Source organism: Rhagoletis pomonella, unplaced genomic scaffold, assembly GCF_013731165.1.
Source record: "Rhagoletis pomonella isolate Grant_MI unplaced genomic scaffold, Rhpom_1.0 Rhpom_scaffold_00013, whole genome shotgun sequence".
NCBI classification, from domain to species: domain Eukaryota; kingdom Metazoa; phylum Arthropoda; class Insecta; order Diptera; family Tephritidae; genus Rhagoletis; species Rhagoletis pomonella.
The window spans coordinates 2,155,574-2,173,095 of NW_023458567.1; the positions used below are offsets into that span (position 1 = coordinate 2,155,574).

Here is a 17,522-nt window from a genome sequence, read left to right on the forward strand (position 1 = left end):
AAAGCTATTAAATTGCGAAAGTTTACATTGGCATGAACTTCAAAATGAATTGTTCTCCGAAAAAAGGATATATCTTTCTTCGCCAAACACATATACATTCAGCCTATATTCTGAGTGTGTGAGTTAGTATATAAGCACTGCATATGTGTATAAACATCTCCATTATGAATGACAGTCGTTATTACTCATATCCTGTTATTGGAATGCATTTGCACTGCGCATGCCTTGAATGGCAGAGCATGGCGGATGTGCGCCTGCCTGCGCTCACGCGGCCTACTGTGCGCTCCTTCTTTATCTGCAGTTCGTTTGGTAGGTCTCTTTCCAGCTGTCCGCTCTCAAGCTATTTTTAACACGCTCTACTGTAGTGTTGACACTTTTTGGCTTAATAATTCGTTTTATGTACATAATAATCGCTTTTCGAAAAAAACCAAAACATATCGACATATCTACATATGTACATATGCAGTGTGTATATACCGCAAATTATGTTCGAAAATCTTTAAAATTTCTACATTTCAAGCTCTCCTACTGTATTTTACAAAATGTCATGGTTTCCAAGCGTGTGTTGACCAGACAGAGCTTTTGCCTTGTGCTCATCTATACGGCGATTCAATGAGACCGCAGATGTTGGCTATAGGACCATTGTTTCATGCGCTGTGAAGCTACATATTGACGAAGTCCATTCCATCTAATTTAGACCAGTAAAAGTTGGGCATAAATTGTCTAAAAAAAAAAGACATTAACGTGTCACAAATAATTGCTTTTAAAAAAACTGCATCACCCTTTATATGAAATGTATACATTTTTTAAGAAAACTTAAAAAGCCCGGTAGCTCTGGTCTAATCATAATGATGTTGTCATGGCAGGTTCGAAGCGCTTCGATCATCGTAAACGCCTAAAATAATTCTATCTAATCCAATCATACTCAAAGATATCCAGCGATCAGAGCTTTTCCAGTTTTCTATAGAATGAGTATAGACCGGTGATGGGCACCGCCTTGCCCACGGGCAAAGCTCTTTTAAGCTTTCTATACATTTGTATGGATCAGTGATGGTCAAAACAGCGCCCGTTGGCGGAGCTCCTCACAGCTCTCTGTAGTTTTTATATGCACGCGCACAGAGTAAAAGCTCTCTCTGAGTATTACTTCTCTATATGTAGGTCGATTTAATAATAGTAACTTTTGATTATCAAAGCTTTTTCTCTAAAATATATACGGAACGGATATCTTATTTTAAGCAAATTATTTCTTAGCCAATTCTTCTTCAACAATAGTTTAACCGAGGGTCTTGATGCCTAAAAGTATGTCCAAAATAGAAGGCAATCGAAAATTGGTGAAGCCGAAATTATTTCCAGAAGATTTCGAGCTCCTGTTTAAAAAACGAAAAAAAATTTCTTATAATTTTGTAGCGCCTTCATAAAAATCAACCCTGCGAAACCAAAAACACCCCATTCGAATTCGATGTAAATATTGAATTTTGCACTTACATTCCACACATTCGCACAGCTAACGGTATTGGAGAGCGACGTCTGCGCAGAAGGACGCTAACTGCGGCTGACAGCCTTAAAGGTGATGGCTAAATGCAAAATTTTTCCATACACCAAACTGTCGTTGTCGACATTTGTAAGAGTTTCATTCAAACGAACCGAAGCGTAGCAAACGAACGGGCGAACAACCGAATGAGTTGATTGCAGAGTAAGCAAAGAAAAAATTAATTTTCTTTCAATTTACTTTATTAAAGCAAACAATTCGCAATTTGCTAATGGGCAAAAAGCGATAAATTACCAAAAACTAAAGTGGATTAACTGAAGACTTGAAAAATAAAGCCTACGAGTGTTGTGAAAACTAATTTCTGTGACAGCGGTTAGTAATTGGTGGGCAGGAGAATTTTGTAAAAGTGTGAATTGGAATTTTTTCTGCTGCTGCATAAGAGGCCACCAATTTCGAACTGGAGTTTTTTCACTGCTTCAATTTTCATTGACTGTAAAACGATAAACTCGCAGCGACAAATTATATCATTCGTGTAAATCTGCGCCTGAAAATTGGCTACATAACAATTTGAAATTTTCCACAAACGCTTGAAAATACTTCAAAATTTTTCATGCCAAGTCTGTTCGTCCCCAAGCGACGCCGCAAAAGTATGCAGCAAGCGGGGCAGTGGCGGCGATGTCGCACACATTTTTCTCGTTCAGGGGTGTGACTGACAGTTTCGATTTTTTTCATATTATTTAAGCGAGCAACCGCTGCTTGCTGTGCGTAACCAGTCGAGCCACAACGACGAACAACAAAAACAAAGTAATAGTTGCAGAAAAAACTACTAAAAAGTGCAGACGGCAGAAGTTTGTGGAAAATACGAAAATTGTGCAAATATTAAATAAAACGAAAGCAAAAAAAAATGCAAGAAGTGTTGAATTAAGTAGTTGGCGGTGTTCGTGCTGCAGTGCTATTGAGTGGCCGCGGCAGCCAAGACAAACGATTTGCAGCTAAAAATCAGCGAGCTAAGTTAATTGCGTTGTGTCTGCGCCAGAGTCTTTAGTTTTACACTTGAAAATCGTTGCATACTTTTGGGCGCATAGTGAAATTCGACATTTCTGTGTTTTTGAAAATTTTTGGGAAAACTCGAAACTGAAAAACTCAAAGTTCGAAATACTCATTCTTGAAATTTTGACAGTGCGGCAAAAGTTTAAAAAAAAGGTTCCTAAAAGATCTTACTGAAAAGTGAAATATTTAAATTTGTGTGCCGAAATAAAACTTTTAACGCAGCTTAACCAACGAAATGATAATAGATTTAAGTTATTAGACTGAAAGACTCATAACACAAATATCAGCCTTTGTAAACTTTAATAAAAACGAACCGAGAAAAATCTAAAAAATATTGAATGAAAATTGAATTTATGTATTTTTTTTATAAAAATAGTTTTGGAGCTTAAATCTTAAGTTTTTTTTTTAAATCTATATATTTAATTTGTATAAATATTTTTACTTTTTTTCGGTTAAATTAATTATCTAATAATTTTCTAGAATAAAAACTTTGCCTAAAAATTTTCTTAGATAATTACAAGAAGATTGTTAATACTTTTTACTAAATTTGCAAAAACAAATTTTCCAATTTTTTTTTTTGTATTACATACTTCTACTTTTGTGCAAAAATTTTCCTGTTACAAAAGCCTTGTAGTGTTTAAATAAAACATAACTAACTGAAATTATTTAAATTAATTTCTTATCTAAAAATTTAATTTAAAAAGGTAATTTCTGTTTTTTAAGTTTTTGCTCTTAACTTTGTAATTATTTAAATTTAATTCCGTTGCTATAAACTTTCTCGAGAGATTTTTTCTAAGTTTCCATAAAAATTAATGCTTTCTGCAAAAACTTTAAATCCTTCAAATACAGTGAAAACCATTTAAACTTTCGTGAAAAAAAAAACAATAACAAAAACAATAGTTTGTTAGACTCCAAAAGCGAATAAAAATTTCAAAAACAAAAAACATTGTGCAAAAATGTTAAAATCACGAAAATTCAGTCTTGGCCTGCTGGCTTTAACTGTCATCTGCGCGACAAATTGCCTAAATGTACAGGTGAGTGAGTCATGATTATTAATAAAATCCTCACATATGTATGTACATGTGTAAGTATAGCCGTTTGTTTATGTATAAGTGTATCTGTATATATACATAAGTACTTACATATATACAAAAGTGTGGTATGTACTCCAAACTGACTATGCCTCGAATGTCCTGCGAGAACTCGCAGCGCGCCGTACCAACAACTCCGCACTTTGCCTTTGCTGCTTTCCGTTCACCTTTCAGGCTTCACTCACCATCATCGTCGCTCGCAACGTCGTTTGGGCTGTCGGTTTTTACCGTTTGCCCTGATGCTTCGTCGTTTTTATGACCTTTTTTGCTCACCGCCATTGCTGCCTCTTCTTCTGCTTCTGCTTTTGCTTCACTTGTAATGCTGTTGTTTTTATTGCTTGGTTGGTTTCTTATTTATGCTTGCTTCGGTGTTGTTGCTTGCACTGTCTTTTCGTTTCAATATGCTTCGTGATTATCGTTGTTGTAGTTGTTTTGTCTCTTGTTGTGGTCACTGAAATAATTATAATGCTCCGTTGGTCCTTACTCGTTTGGTTGCTTATGTTGTTGTTGCTTTTGTTACAATTGTTGTTTTTCGTTTTCTTTTTCTGTTTGGTTTGCCTTTGCTTATAAGTCCTGCGTTTGTGGTGACCAGCGACAGTGGTAATATTTTTTGAAACTCATTTATACCCCGCGCTCGCCCTTCGCGTAGCTCCCAGAGAAAGTTGACCAGGGGTTGCTGTTACAGTAAATAAAAAGCCATAAAACTGGGTAGAAAGTAAGCAACAGCCAAATTGCGCATAGGGATTGTCTACATTTATTGTTAAAGGAGAAATGACATTTTCGCTCGTTTGAATTTGGCTTACAAATATGCGGCCGCCGTCCACCACTCGCCGCGACGTGCTCGTGGAGTGTCGAAAATGCTTCGAGTGCAAAAAAAATGGTAATAAAATAACTTTTATGTGCCTACAAAAGAGACACAAGAAATTACGAGCTGGAAAACATTGTTGTAAATGAGTAGTTGGTTTACCGCTGTTAGGAGAGGGGGAAGGCGACGTGTTTATGAGTGTTTGGGTTGCAGAAAGGTTGCATACAGAATTTTCTTGAAGTACCCGCAAATTTTTACTTAAAAAAAATTTACGTTGATACCTAGGACTATGGTTCAAAGCTCTTTAAAACTAGTAAATCTGGGAGATATATAAACCACTTTTCTTGCATTTCTTAGATTTGGTATTTCATTGCAGATGTGCTGGAATACAGACTTAAAAAAAGGAAAGTTTTAGGCTAGGCGCTTAGTGGAGCGGCGAGCAAAGAGCATCGAGCAAAGCGTCGATTACTAACGTATATGTTTCAGAGGGAGCGCACATAGTGAAGAGCAAAGTGTACAAACACGTTTGTAATTGACGCTTTGCTCGATGCTATGCTCATCGCTTTGCTCGCCGCTCTACTATGCGTTCAGCCTTATATTCCAGTTCAAATAACTAGTAGTAGAGTTACTAGTGACAAAAATGATCTCCAAACTCGCAATAGCTAGGGTTCGCCTTCGCAACAGTTTGGGGTATTTTAACAGCTCTTTGGTTCAGTCTAAAGCTAGTCCGACCTCTCAGCGTTGGACAGCAGCTTCAGAGTCCCGCTGGTAGTTGCTAAGATAAGGCAAGATAGTCGTCCTCATGCCGTAAGCCTAGTTGTTACTTTGGAGTGATTCTCTCAGGGTTCATATTTTCGCCTTGGCGATACTCCAAATTTACTTCTTTAGTTGTGAAAAAATTGTGCTTAAAAATATTCAACAATCCAAGACGCAAACCTGCAAAGTGAAAAGCTTTCATATTACATCTCTTAAGCTCGGAACACTTTGACGACAGCAAGCGACAAGCAGCATCTGTCAAATTTTAAATACACACGTTCTTACGGACACAATTATTTTGGCGACAGCACGACATCTTGGCTGCAGGACTGCAATTGTCGACGTCGCCATATTAAATCTATTTCTAATTTTGCCGACGACAATGAGTAGATGTAGTGCTGCAAAATTAAATTGTCGCAAAATTAATCACATATTCTTGATTGTTCATGTTTTTCTTATTTATTTAAATAAAAATACACAATTTGTGAAATAAATATACCAAAATGTCAAACTTTAAAATCAGCGGTTTGCTATGTCGCTGAGGTCTTCAAAATGTTTAAGAAGCTAGCTTCAAGGCGACATTTGTCGACAAAATGATGTCGCTGTCGTTACGTCGTGAAGTTGCAGTCGTCAAAGTGTTCCGAGCTTTAGTATATAATTTTAGACGTAAATATTGTACATTTTTACAAAATATATATATATTTTTAAATATTTTACAAAATATATATATATATTTTTAAATATTGTACATTTTTTTTGTGCAGAGTTTTGTAATCTCCTGTAGACATGATTCTTTGCAAAAATCCGTGGAAATAACGACAGTATTGATTCTCTAGAGAATCTTTTGAAGTTGTAAGAAAGGTCTTTGACAGTTTTTTGTGATACTGACTTACCCTTTCTCATTTCTATGGTCATGGGGGAAAACGAAAATTAAAGATCAAGGTAAACTAGTTGGTGGATAGTTGGTGAAGTCGGTACATATGTTTTGATTTGATAAAATATTCACAAAGCAGTGTACTCAAATTGAAAACTTGAATTTAGGAATAGGCTTGCCTTAAGATTGATCTTCGATAATTGCCCAAGGAAAGGGAGAGGACTGAGCCAGTATAGAATTTAAGTACGAGGCATTATATTTGTTTTCTGAACACCTAGGATCAAAATACACCGTCTGACAACTGCTATATATGTGAAAGGAAACAATGTCGCAACCCTAACTACAGGATTAACATCGTTAAACTTCATAACATATAATAGTAGGTCGATAACGATGTTTAACCTGTAGTTAGTGTTAACCATACATTGAGTAACCGAATATTTGCACTGAATATATTTCCAAACAGATACTATTTTATCTGTTAATAAGGTGATATTTTAAGGGTTAGCAGCAAACTAAGATTCCAAGTTTCCTAGTGTCCAAAAACTGCTTGTATTTTTTTTTTTTGATTCTAAATTCATATATGATACTTAGCTCATCATCGGACACACTTTGTATTAAACAGAAGATATCATTTTACCAAAAGTGTATTCCAAAAATCAGAAGTGGGATTTTAAAAGCTTAGCGCTTAACTTCTACGCTCGGAAACCGGAGCTTAGGAAATGCGCCAAAAAATATGCAACATGAAAGCCAAAGAGGGGCAATACCACAGCAGAAAGGCAGATAATGTTACTCTAGAGACGTTGCATATTCTTAGGCACACTTATCATTTATCTAGAAATTCGCAGAGCCCGTAGCAAACCACTGCTGATAGTTATAGGATTTTTTTTTGTGAAGACGTGGCTCTAGTTAAATCACTCCGAGCGTATCTAATGGAAAGCGCAATCGCACACTCCGTCATGACAAATGATTTTTCTCCCTTTTGCTCTTTCTTATATACATTCACAACTTCTGCTTGATTCAGCAAAATAATAAAATCAATATGTAGTTGTTACTCTGACACAATTCGCATTTTTGTTAAATAATCAGCAGCAATAAATCAAAAATATATTGAATAGAATTTTCTATTTACTCACATACACGCAAACATGCCCACATAAGTACATGCATACAAATGGAAGATCAATGATGACAAGAAGCTGAGAAGAGCTTTTTATTCATTCATTCAATTCCACTTTCATTTGCATTCTTCTTTTGTGGCGTGCTTTCTTTTTTACCTTTTTCTGCAAGCTTCTTTTGCAACATCATTTATTAACTCCTTCATTGTTGTGTTGTTGCCTGTTTTTTTTTCTTTTTTTGTTGCAATTGTGAAATCAATTTCCACAGCATTATGAACTTTTTCAAGGCTCTTTCGAGTTAAGGGTTAGCAGTGGGGTCGCGGGCTGCCATGGCCATTCTCGTTCGGGGGCGCTTTCGTGGCGTGGGCGAGCTATTGCGTGTAGCCATGGAAATCGTATACGCGTGTATACATGTACACTGTAACTGTATCTGTAGTTACATATATGTAAGCGTGGGATATTTGTAGAAACTTGATTGGACAAATTGAAGTTTATGTCGCTTACAGAGTTTAAGCGCGCAGGTGTATGTATGTATGTATGTGTTCCTGTACATATTTTGTTAGCACAAAAAGCGTTCGTTGTATTTATGTACTTTCCTTTGACATGCAAAAGTGTCTGACCTCAACGAAATTTTTGTTCTGCGAGGACGATAGTCAGTCCTTGCTGTATAGAATATTTTTGAAGCACGAATTTAGCACTTTTTCTTCTATGCGTCGTATTTTTGCACTTCAGTTTTGTTAACGGAAATGGTTTTGCAGTAAAAAAGATAAATTACATACATATCTCTTATTACATCGCCGATTCTTATTCTTTTGCTGCAATAAAAGTGCAGTTAAATGTCTCGCTCAGACAGCTGGATTTTGGCCAAATCGTTGTTTATGTATGTACATACATACATACATACATACATACATATGTGCATAGTTAGGCGTGGTTGGTGGCTTCATGACTCATCCAGTTGTTTTGGCAGCCTTTCGAGCGCAAGTTGAGTAGTTACACTCAGTGGATGCATTTTTTTGCTTGCTCGAATGCAATGCGTTCTTGGCAAACGCAGCGTGGTTGTTAAGTGAAAAAATTCATAGCAGTTTAGCGAGAAATGCAGAAGAGCTTAAGGATATAATGTAGAAGTGTAGTTTTGCAAAATTGGTTGCAAGAATTTATTGGTAGCTCAGTATAGATACATACATATATTGTAGATCTGTCTGCTGCATATGGATGCCAATTTTGTTTTGAGGGCGATGAGACAACCATAAATGGATTTTAGGTGAATGTTCCACCTTCGATGGTAAGGCATGGAAGTAACTAAACTTTCGGCGAACCCACTCTTTTATCAGCAGAAATTCTGCTAGATAGGACCTTTCAATTTCTAAAAATATATCTATGTGAATGGGGTGTTTTTGTTCTATAGTTTTTATATCTTAAAAAAAATTCCAGCCGTCTCATAATATTTAATATAATTTAGTATGATCGTACAAGGAAATTGTTATAAAAATAGCTGAAACTAACGATTTTATAGCCATTGAAAACTAAGCAGCGCCTATGGATAGGCTAAGATTTTTCGTTATTTTTTTGAAATTAAGACTTTTAATAAAAACAATCCCAATATATAAACTGTTTGCGAATGCAGAAACATTAAGCTATCTAAACTATGAATTTCATATAAAAATACACAAAAATAACAAAAGTACAGAGGTTAGAATATAAGTGGCGCCTGAAGTTAGGCTATAATTTTTGCTTAATTTGACTAAATTCAGCATTTTTGCGTACGCCAGTCTTAAATACCTGTTGGTAGACGTTTTTTGCGAAGCATGAGCTAAGTTTTATATTTTTGATTATTATTTTTTTATTGAAAAAATATATATATCACTAGCTTAGAGTGAAAAAATGTTAAGTCCACTTTTTATGACACAGGAGGCTAGAGAAATTTAAAATGTATTGTTCCGGAAAGGATAAAGGTACTTGCTTTAATTATTTTCATTTTTTCTGAATGAAAGGAAAATTTGCTAAGTCCAAAAGAAGCATCGAAAACGTGATAAGGCCAAAGTTGTACGAAATCTTTTAATAAAGATCGAATCCCTCTGATTCGTAAAGAGTTTTGCATTTCTTTGAACAGGCAAAATGCTGTATTCAATGTTTTATGAAATATTTTAAGAAAATGTAAAATTTTTAAAATGGGTCTTAGTAACTTTTCACTAGCACGCTTCATAGTTAATTTCAAACAAAAATACTCAAAACTAATAAACATACAGCGGTTAAAATTTAATGGCGCCTGCGGATAGGCTATCATTTTTTATTTTACAATGTGCAGCACTTTCGCGTACTCTGGCAAAATAGGAGCGGCGTCTATCGATAGGTTTTAATTTTTGCATTATTTTACGGAATTTAGCATTTGCTGAGAATTTTTTGCAAAAGCCTTAGCAAAGTTACAAACTTTTATAGATTTGAAATTTTTTTTTATATTAATTTTTGTGCAAGCTATTCTGTCAAATTTAAAATAGCATACAAATACAGGGGCGATAAGCTATGCACACTGTGAATTTCATAAATTTTCATACTCAAAACTAACGAAATTAGCAGCATTTAAATATACTCAGCCCTTGCGGATAGGCTATGTTTTTCGATGTTTTGTACTACTAAATTTAACACTTGCACGCACTCCCCTTGCAATTTACGCTTTCACCCTGTACTGCTTAGTCTTTTTAACTGGAAGTGCGATTTTGCACTCCAAAAAAAAGTTGCACTAATGAAAAATCGAACACAAAATGCATTCAGCTGTATGGGACAGAGATTAAGTCAGCTGAAAAAATATGCTAGCGCTTTGTAGGACACATAAGGATATGCATTTCTGTATGCCATACATGCATGAGGTTAGTGCAAATATATGCCTATTATGCATTCCACATAATGAAAACTTCCTGCAAACAATAGCTTGCATTCATTATGCGTGTGTGTGTGTGTGTGTGTGTGTGCGCGTGCAAAATAAGGAATTGCAGATGAAAATCTTCTTCCGCAGGGGAGTAAAAGCAAAACACGGTCCCCAACGGCTTCTACAAGAAATCAGCAATCAACAGGGAAATAAATGAATGACACACAAAAGCGTTGGAAGATTTAATATGGTCGCACAAAAAGAATTGTTGGGAAGAAGCTAAAAAAGGAGTAAAAATCGAAAGTAAAAAAATACATAAAAATGTATGGCAAAAGTCATATGCGCGCATTGCCAGTAGGCGGCGGGGCAGTACGACTGTTAAACGACGCGGTATACAGCAGGAAGTTAAGTCGAGATAGCCGGAGAATCCAGCGCGCGTGTAGCGCCAGCCAGTCCTAACAGTCTGTCGGCCGATTATTCAGCCTTTCCGTCAACTTTCCGGCAAAAAAAAACTTGCCTTCACATACATTTATTCTCAATCTTACACACTCACTCACTCACATACCACTCGATTCTGCATTGAGCTCAGCACTCGCATTTCTTGCATTCATTCATTCTATTTTTTTATTTCCATTCATTCGCTTGGGGATTTCGCTTGTATGAAAGCCCAGCACTGCCTTCGTTCGAAATTAAAATTGACAATTGTAACAAAAGGCGCGTACATGTGTGGCATAGTTAAAGAGAAAAGCCAAGGCTTTAGAGCTACTATGTAGCCCATACAAAGCAGCGAGACAGTGGAAAAAATAATAGGAAATAATAGGCGAATGCTTAATGCTTAGAATAACAATGAGTGAGAGCATAAATGAGTGAGTGTAGCGAAAAATGAAGTGACTGAAAGGCGTCTGGGGGCAAAGAAGGATGAACGAGAAATAAAAGAAAAACAAGTGCTCTAAGAGAAAATGGATTATAAATATGAAGAGGAATGAAAAAACATTAAATTAGGTTCAATAAAAGAATTAAATTAGGTTCTGTAGGCCATGAAAGTAGCCAAGACGGTTCGTACTTGGCTCGAAAGCATCTGTAAAGCGTCTTTTAAGGTAAATTCTTATAAGGCGGTTGAGAATTAAGCCGTGGAAAGGTCGAATGGAATGTTTAGCGACTAATTTACAATGAATTTCATGCATAAGTTGGGCTAGATTGCTCGGTAGCTTTGAAAGAGTGCCAATTGACACATTGAACAATTTATATTTCTACAATTTATTTTATAAGTCGAACGAGAAATGGAGACGCCTGTCTGGTGAATGAAATGCGGCGCGCAAACTTAGCGCACTTGCTTGCAGTGATGAGTGAGTGAGAGAGATATCGTGCGCTCAGCTATGGAGTACGTATATGAAGTTGCGTGTTTTAGAGCGCAAGCGAAAAAAGAGAACTTAATCGGGTTGGACTTGTGAGAAATTAGTGCTTTTTGGAGTCTTGATTTATGTAGTCTATGTAAATTTTCCAGCTATAAACATTTAATAAATTTTCGACTCTCAAAGGTACTTTCAGGATCGGAGTGAATTAGGCCAACAGATAGGTCAAAAATGCTCTAAGTCGCAACATTTTAGGACTAAAAATGTCTTCTGTTCCATCTACCAATTTAAAGCATTTAAAATATTTAACTTTAATTAGCTGGACATTTAACTTTTCAGACCAAACTTTTTCATATAAACTATTTTCCTTATCCTGTTGCATATTTTCACTTAACAAATTATTAATTTTTTAGACCAAGCCGTTTCTCTTTAAAAAAAAACTATCTAAAATTCGCTTGCCTCTTTAATTTTCTTTCCATTTTCGTTTACCGACGCCATTCCTTACCCTAATGCAGTTCGTTTGCTCAACACATTATCAACTATGTCCTTATCTACTACCAAATGCAACTCTGATTTTACTGCGCACATAAAGCAGCTTTTAACATCCAATGGGTATGTGCATTTGGCTTGATAGTTTGCGCTCGTAAAGTAAAGTAGTGGCGATTAAAATTTAGTATTTGGTACTTAAATCAATTGCTTAAGAAATATGGCTAAAGATAATGGGACTTCCATTTAAATTACTAGGATACTCACTGAGTAAAAAGTTTAATGACTTCTCCAATGCAAATAAAGAAAAAAATTAAAAATTAAGGAAGCTAGAAGTTTTAAGAGGTATTATACATATACACTTTTAAGTTTTCGTATGAAAAAAAAATGCTTCGCCGCTCCCAGCGAGAATTTCTACTGCAAATTGATATAGGTTGAAGCCTCTGTTTCGATTTCTATAATCTTTATATAAGCTTCTGCTAGTGAAATCTCTATTTGGTGAAATTCGTACGTAAAAGGAAGGAATTTCGAAGCTCAAAAACTCATCGCAAACGGACTTTGATGGTCTCTCGGCTCTTTTATTAAAAAGTTGTCCCGCTCTGGTACTTCCGTTGAAAATGATCTTCAATAAATCTTTGTATTTTGGGAAATTCATTGATGCCTGGAAACTGGCTTCAATAACCCCTATATTTAAGAATGGCAACAAGAATGATGTTAGCAATTACAGACCTATTTCGAAACTCACAAATGTATCTAAGCTCTTTGAAATTGTCGTCAAAGATAAAATGTATTTCTCAGTTAAGAGTTTAATTAGCCAAAATCAACATGGGTTTGTAACGGGTCGTTCCGCATTTTCTTCAGGATGTCAAGTTCATTGCATCTACACCGACTTTTCGAAAGCCTTTGACAAAGTTTCGCACATGGTGTTGATTGACAAACTCGCATGCCTTGGCTTCCACTCAACCTTTCTGCAATGGCTCAAGTCATACTTGTATCGACGACGGTGTGTTGTAACTGTGGATAACGCGCAATCAGAACCTTTTTTTCGCTACTTCCGGTGTTCCACAAGGTAGTGTTCTAGGTCCCTTGCTTTTTATATTATTTATAAATGACATCGGTTCTTGCTTTTCTTTTGCTAATTTTCTTTTATATGCAGATGACTTGAAGATTTATTCAATTGTTAAGAATTCTTCTGACATGAAAAAGCTCCAATCCGAGTTGGATAACTTTTATTTGTGGTGCTTAAGATCTCATCTTTCATTAAATATTAACAAATGCTTTCACGTATCATTTTCAAAATCGCGAAATTTATTAATAACTCGGTATAGTTTATCTGAGTGTAGTCTGCAGTCAGTTAACGAAATCAAGGACCTTGGTGTTATCTTTGACAGCAAATTTTCATTTAGCAGCCATATTAATTTTATTATATCGAAAGCATATGCTATGCTTGGCTTTGTGCGGCGGAATAGCACTGAATTTTCCGATCCGTACACTTTAAAACTGCTATATACCTCTTTCGTACGTTGTCACCTGGAGTATGCAGCAATAATCTGGCGTCCGTTCCACCAGTTCCATATCAATAGGATTGAACGCGTTCAGAAAGTGTTTCTCAAATTTGCCTTGCGATCACTACGCTTTTCTGAGCCCATACCCTCATATAATGCGCGCTTATCGCTGCTCAATCTAAAATCGTTGGATAAAAGAAGGTCAACTTTGTCTCTAACTTTCATTTTTTGCATTATCCAAGGATCTTGTGACTGTCCGCAGCTTTTGGGTAGAATAAATTTTAATGTACCGAGGAGGTATCTGCGTGCTTCCCTGCCTTTTTATGCTGAAAATTTCAGAACGAATTATGCCCGTAATGCACCCATTGGCCGTGCAATTTGCGAATTTAACCAGATCTCAACTTCTATCGACCTTGATTTTTCTCTACCTAAGTCAATTTTTATCAATATTCTTAATTTGATGCCCTAGTTTAAGCTTGATTGTTAAATAGTCTGTAAGAAATTATGCTTTCATAGACTGATTGTTAAATAAATAAATAAATAAAAGTTGGTTCTAAATTTCAGAACTCTATGCAGAGTGGCTTCAAAATTTGAACCAACATTCTTGTCGATAGATTTCTCGTGGAATGTCTTACAGAAGCTTTCACTTGGACGCTTAAATAAACGTTCACTAGTGCAGTCCCCGGACCTATAAAACAAGCCAATTTCATACGAAAAGCAGTCCCTAAATTTCAATTTTACGAGATGAGTAGTCTCCAAAAACATTTTGCAAAGCTTTGAGGAGCTTTCACTTGGAGTGCATTAAAACTCGGGCGTTTTTTCCAGGTGCTAGCTAAAAATTGCAGCGTTCTGAAATTAAGAAGAGCTATAGGCGACATACCTCTTCCAGGTTGTCCAGCCACGCATTATAAATTCTATCGATCAGCGTACTGAAAATATTTGCCTATATTGCTTCCAAAAAAATCTTTTAATATTAAGCTCATATTTATCAGCTAATAAAAAATTTGACTATGTAACTTTTTAAATCCACATTACTATGGAAACCACGCCCACAGGCATGTGTACTTGCCAACTCATTTTCACGCTCGATTGTGAATCAACCAAGTACTCAACCCAATAAAGATGATGATAAAGGCAACGATGATTCACACAATCGAGCAAATGAACTGAAATGAATAGAAATGAAAATGATGGTGAATAAAGTAGCGCAGCAGAGGTGAACGTAAAATCTAAAAGCGGAAATAAATGTACTTACATACATATGTACTTATGTAGTGTGAGAAGCAGCACCAAGGCAGGAGGCAAATAGCGGCTCAGGGAGAAGTGGCAGCAGCAGTAGCGTTAAATGCCCATGCGACTACTTGTGCGCTCAAGTGGAGGCACCCATTGAAAAGTGCCAGTAACCGGTAAACTGGAAATGAAGTGAAAAAGAAAAACAAAAGTAGAAGCACAGGCAAGGCACAGCAGAGGCCTGTACCAACACTACAGCAGAGTATAGTGAACATAAACGAAACAATTGCGAGCGAAGAGGTGAAAATGTACACAGCTATAAATACCCTGCAGAAAAGAAATTATCATTTGATAACAAATAACCAACTTGTAGTTAGCTTCTTTGCGGGATTTTGTTAAATATCTAACTTTTTTTTTAATTAGCTATGACAAAACTAACGTTAAGTGAATTGTAAAGTCGGGCAGGAGTAATGCAGACGTTACCGGGAGTTTGGTTTCTTTAAACAAGCTTCTATTTAAACATCCTGATAGGAAAATTACTTTGAATACACTTTTTTCTGCACTTCGCAGATGATTTCTCGAATTCAGGACATACTATAAAATAAAGATCGAAATTGTATATTATCATATTGATGTTATGTCTGATGGAATTCAAATATGGGATCAACTACAAAAGAACATGTAAAAAATAAGGCAATAAGTGACGTTAAATAAAGTAAAAAAACCTCTTTTTTATTGATATTTTATACTAGAAGCTAGTTGGCATCCAATGAAGAGGAAACCAGTTCTCACTATTTTGCGGTCATCGCCCTTCAAAAGTAGTTAGTTACGGCCGAAGGAAATAACTAATAAGTAATAAAATGATACAACTAGTTGACTGCTGCGTAGTTATAAGTTAGCTCTCCGTTTCCTGCAGAGTATGAGCGCCTTTATACGTATGGACATGTGTGTGTGTGTGTGTAAATGAGCAATTTTGGTTTAGCTCATAAAAGAAAGGCGATACGGCATGGGTAGATATGGGTGATGTTCTTATACAGACCTACCGAGTTATGTAAAGGCTGAAAAGGACGAATATATTTACGTATGGTATGCATGCACTTATGTTTGTGTGAAAACATAAGCGTGCATGTGTGAAGAATAAAAAGCAATTGAAATGAAAACGAACTGGACAAAGGGCAAAAGTGGGCTAGTTAGTGGGTAGAGAGTATTAATGCCAATCATACATAGTGTACACCCATTTTGCGAGCATATCCATATGTAAGCTTGAAACCAGCATATGAGCAGACGTGAGCGACCAAGCAGTGCAAAGGACAGCTGGACAAGGCAGCGACCGAACAAATAAGTGGTCGAAGCTTTTAGTGTTGACTGTAATTTATAATGAAGAAGAAGAAGAAGTGGCCAGCAGTTGGAGGGTGAGTGTGAATCAAAATTAAAATAGGCAGCACACAGAGAACACATTGTTGTCTAGGGAAGGGAGTTGCGGAGAGGCGGGTGGTTTAAAACGTGGTTTAGAAAATAATGGGGTAGTTGGAAACGAGCAAAAAATGTGAGTTGTAAAACAGGTAGAAATTGTTTTTAGAAAAGTGGTAGTGAAAAGGTACCAGAAAAGAGTAGTAAAAAAAAGTTGTAAACATTACAGAGTAGAAAAAAAGTAGCAGAAAAAAGTAGTAGAATAAATAGTACAAGAGAATAGATAAGAGTACAGAAAAAAAGAAACGTACAGTTATAGCAGAAAAGCGAGTGCAAAAAAGCAGCAGAGAGTATAGAAAAATGTAAAAAGATACAGAAGTGACAAGTGAAAATTTTCGAGTATATAGTTTTGTAGCCCATTCGATTCCAGCCAAATGAAGGGCTTCTTCAGGAGTTTGAAAAAATCGTGCGTATAAAGAAACTGTTTCCAATTGCTTTCTGTGTTCGGACTATTTTTTTTTTTGGTTTGATTATTAAAAGGTAGTGTCTAGGCTTTCATATCCTTCCATACAGACAGATACATTGCATCAATTTATTGTTTTACAGAGGCTCAAGGATGTCAAAAAACCCGTTTTTCGGCACCTTTAAACCTAAGATTCGGATTCTACGGCTCCGGATAGAATCGGCTCCAATATTTTAGTTAACATAACATTGTTTAAATTTTGTTGGTCTATATAATTAATAGAAAAAATTGTTCATTAAAATAATTGTGAATAATACACCGTGCGACAGTAAATTTTACACACAAAACAAATGAATATATTCGCGAAACCATGGGTAAATTATAGTGAAACTGTGTTTTTAGTTTTTCTCTCTGACGTCAGGATTCTTTTTAAAAGGACTTTGAAATTTAAAAAAATATGATTACTTCAAAAAATTATTAAACAAATTCAGTGAAATGTAGGATAACAATAAAGGTATCGTATAAAAGAAAAAATTCGTTAGAATTATAGCGGAATTAATTTTTTGGTGCATAAGGACGAATGGGTATGGAAAATGTCCTTTGCGGATTTTGTCCTCAAATATCCTTGAAAATTTGAAATATTTATTTTTGAAAAAATTATTGTTTCAGCACTAATATACACAAGACCTCATCGTCGTATCTCGTCCTGTAAAATTTATTAGCTTAATAATATAAAACCACATTTTCAATACCTATTCGTCATTGTAAACCAAAAGAATTTATTACTTTTAAATTCTACGGAAATTTCTCTCTCATTTGCTATATATAATAGTTTCGTGAGTATATCGATTCTTTCGTGTGTTTTGATATTTTCTTTTACTTCTGTCGCACGGTGTTATATTAAAACAAGGTATACACTTTCATTTGTCGCCTAGTGTACATGTTCCCTACTATGTTAATTTCTTTCTCTACCATCTTGCTTAATAATTTAACTACTATTTCTAATACCATTTATACGCCTTTTTAC

General features: G+C 35.7%; 1 protein-coding gene across 12 annotated transcripts in view; it reads left to right on the plus strand.

The window, feature by feature from the left end:
• LOC118748464 (amyloid-beta-like protein) overlaps nucleotides 1–17,522 on the plus strand; it is a 237,948-nt gene that overhangs the window by 15,942 nt on the left and 204,484 nt on the right. The window contains exons 1-2 of one of the 12 annotated variants that reach the window (XM_036482912.1): nucleotides 1,587–1,693; nucleotides 3,389–3,573. The exons of 8 other annotated variants lie outside the window; for them this stretch is intronic. In XM_036482912.1, coding sequence (XP_036338805.1) covers nucleotides 3,496–3,573 — 78 coding nt within the window. In that variant the 5' untranslated portion in view covers nucleotides 1,587–1,693; nucleotides 3,389–3,495. 3 more of the 12 variants (XM_036482915.1, XM_036482916.1, XM_036482922.1) reach the window with 3 other exon arrangements.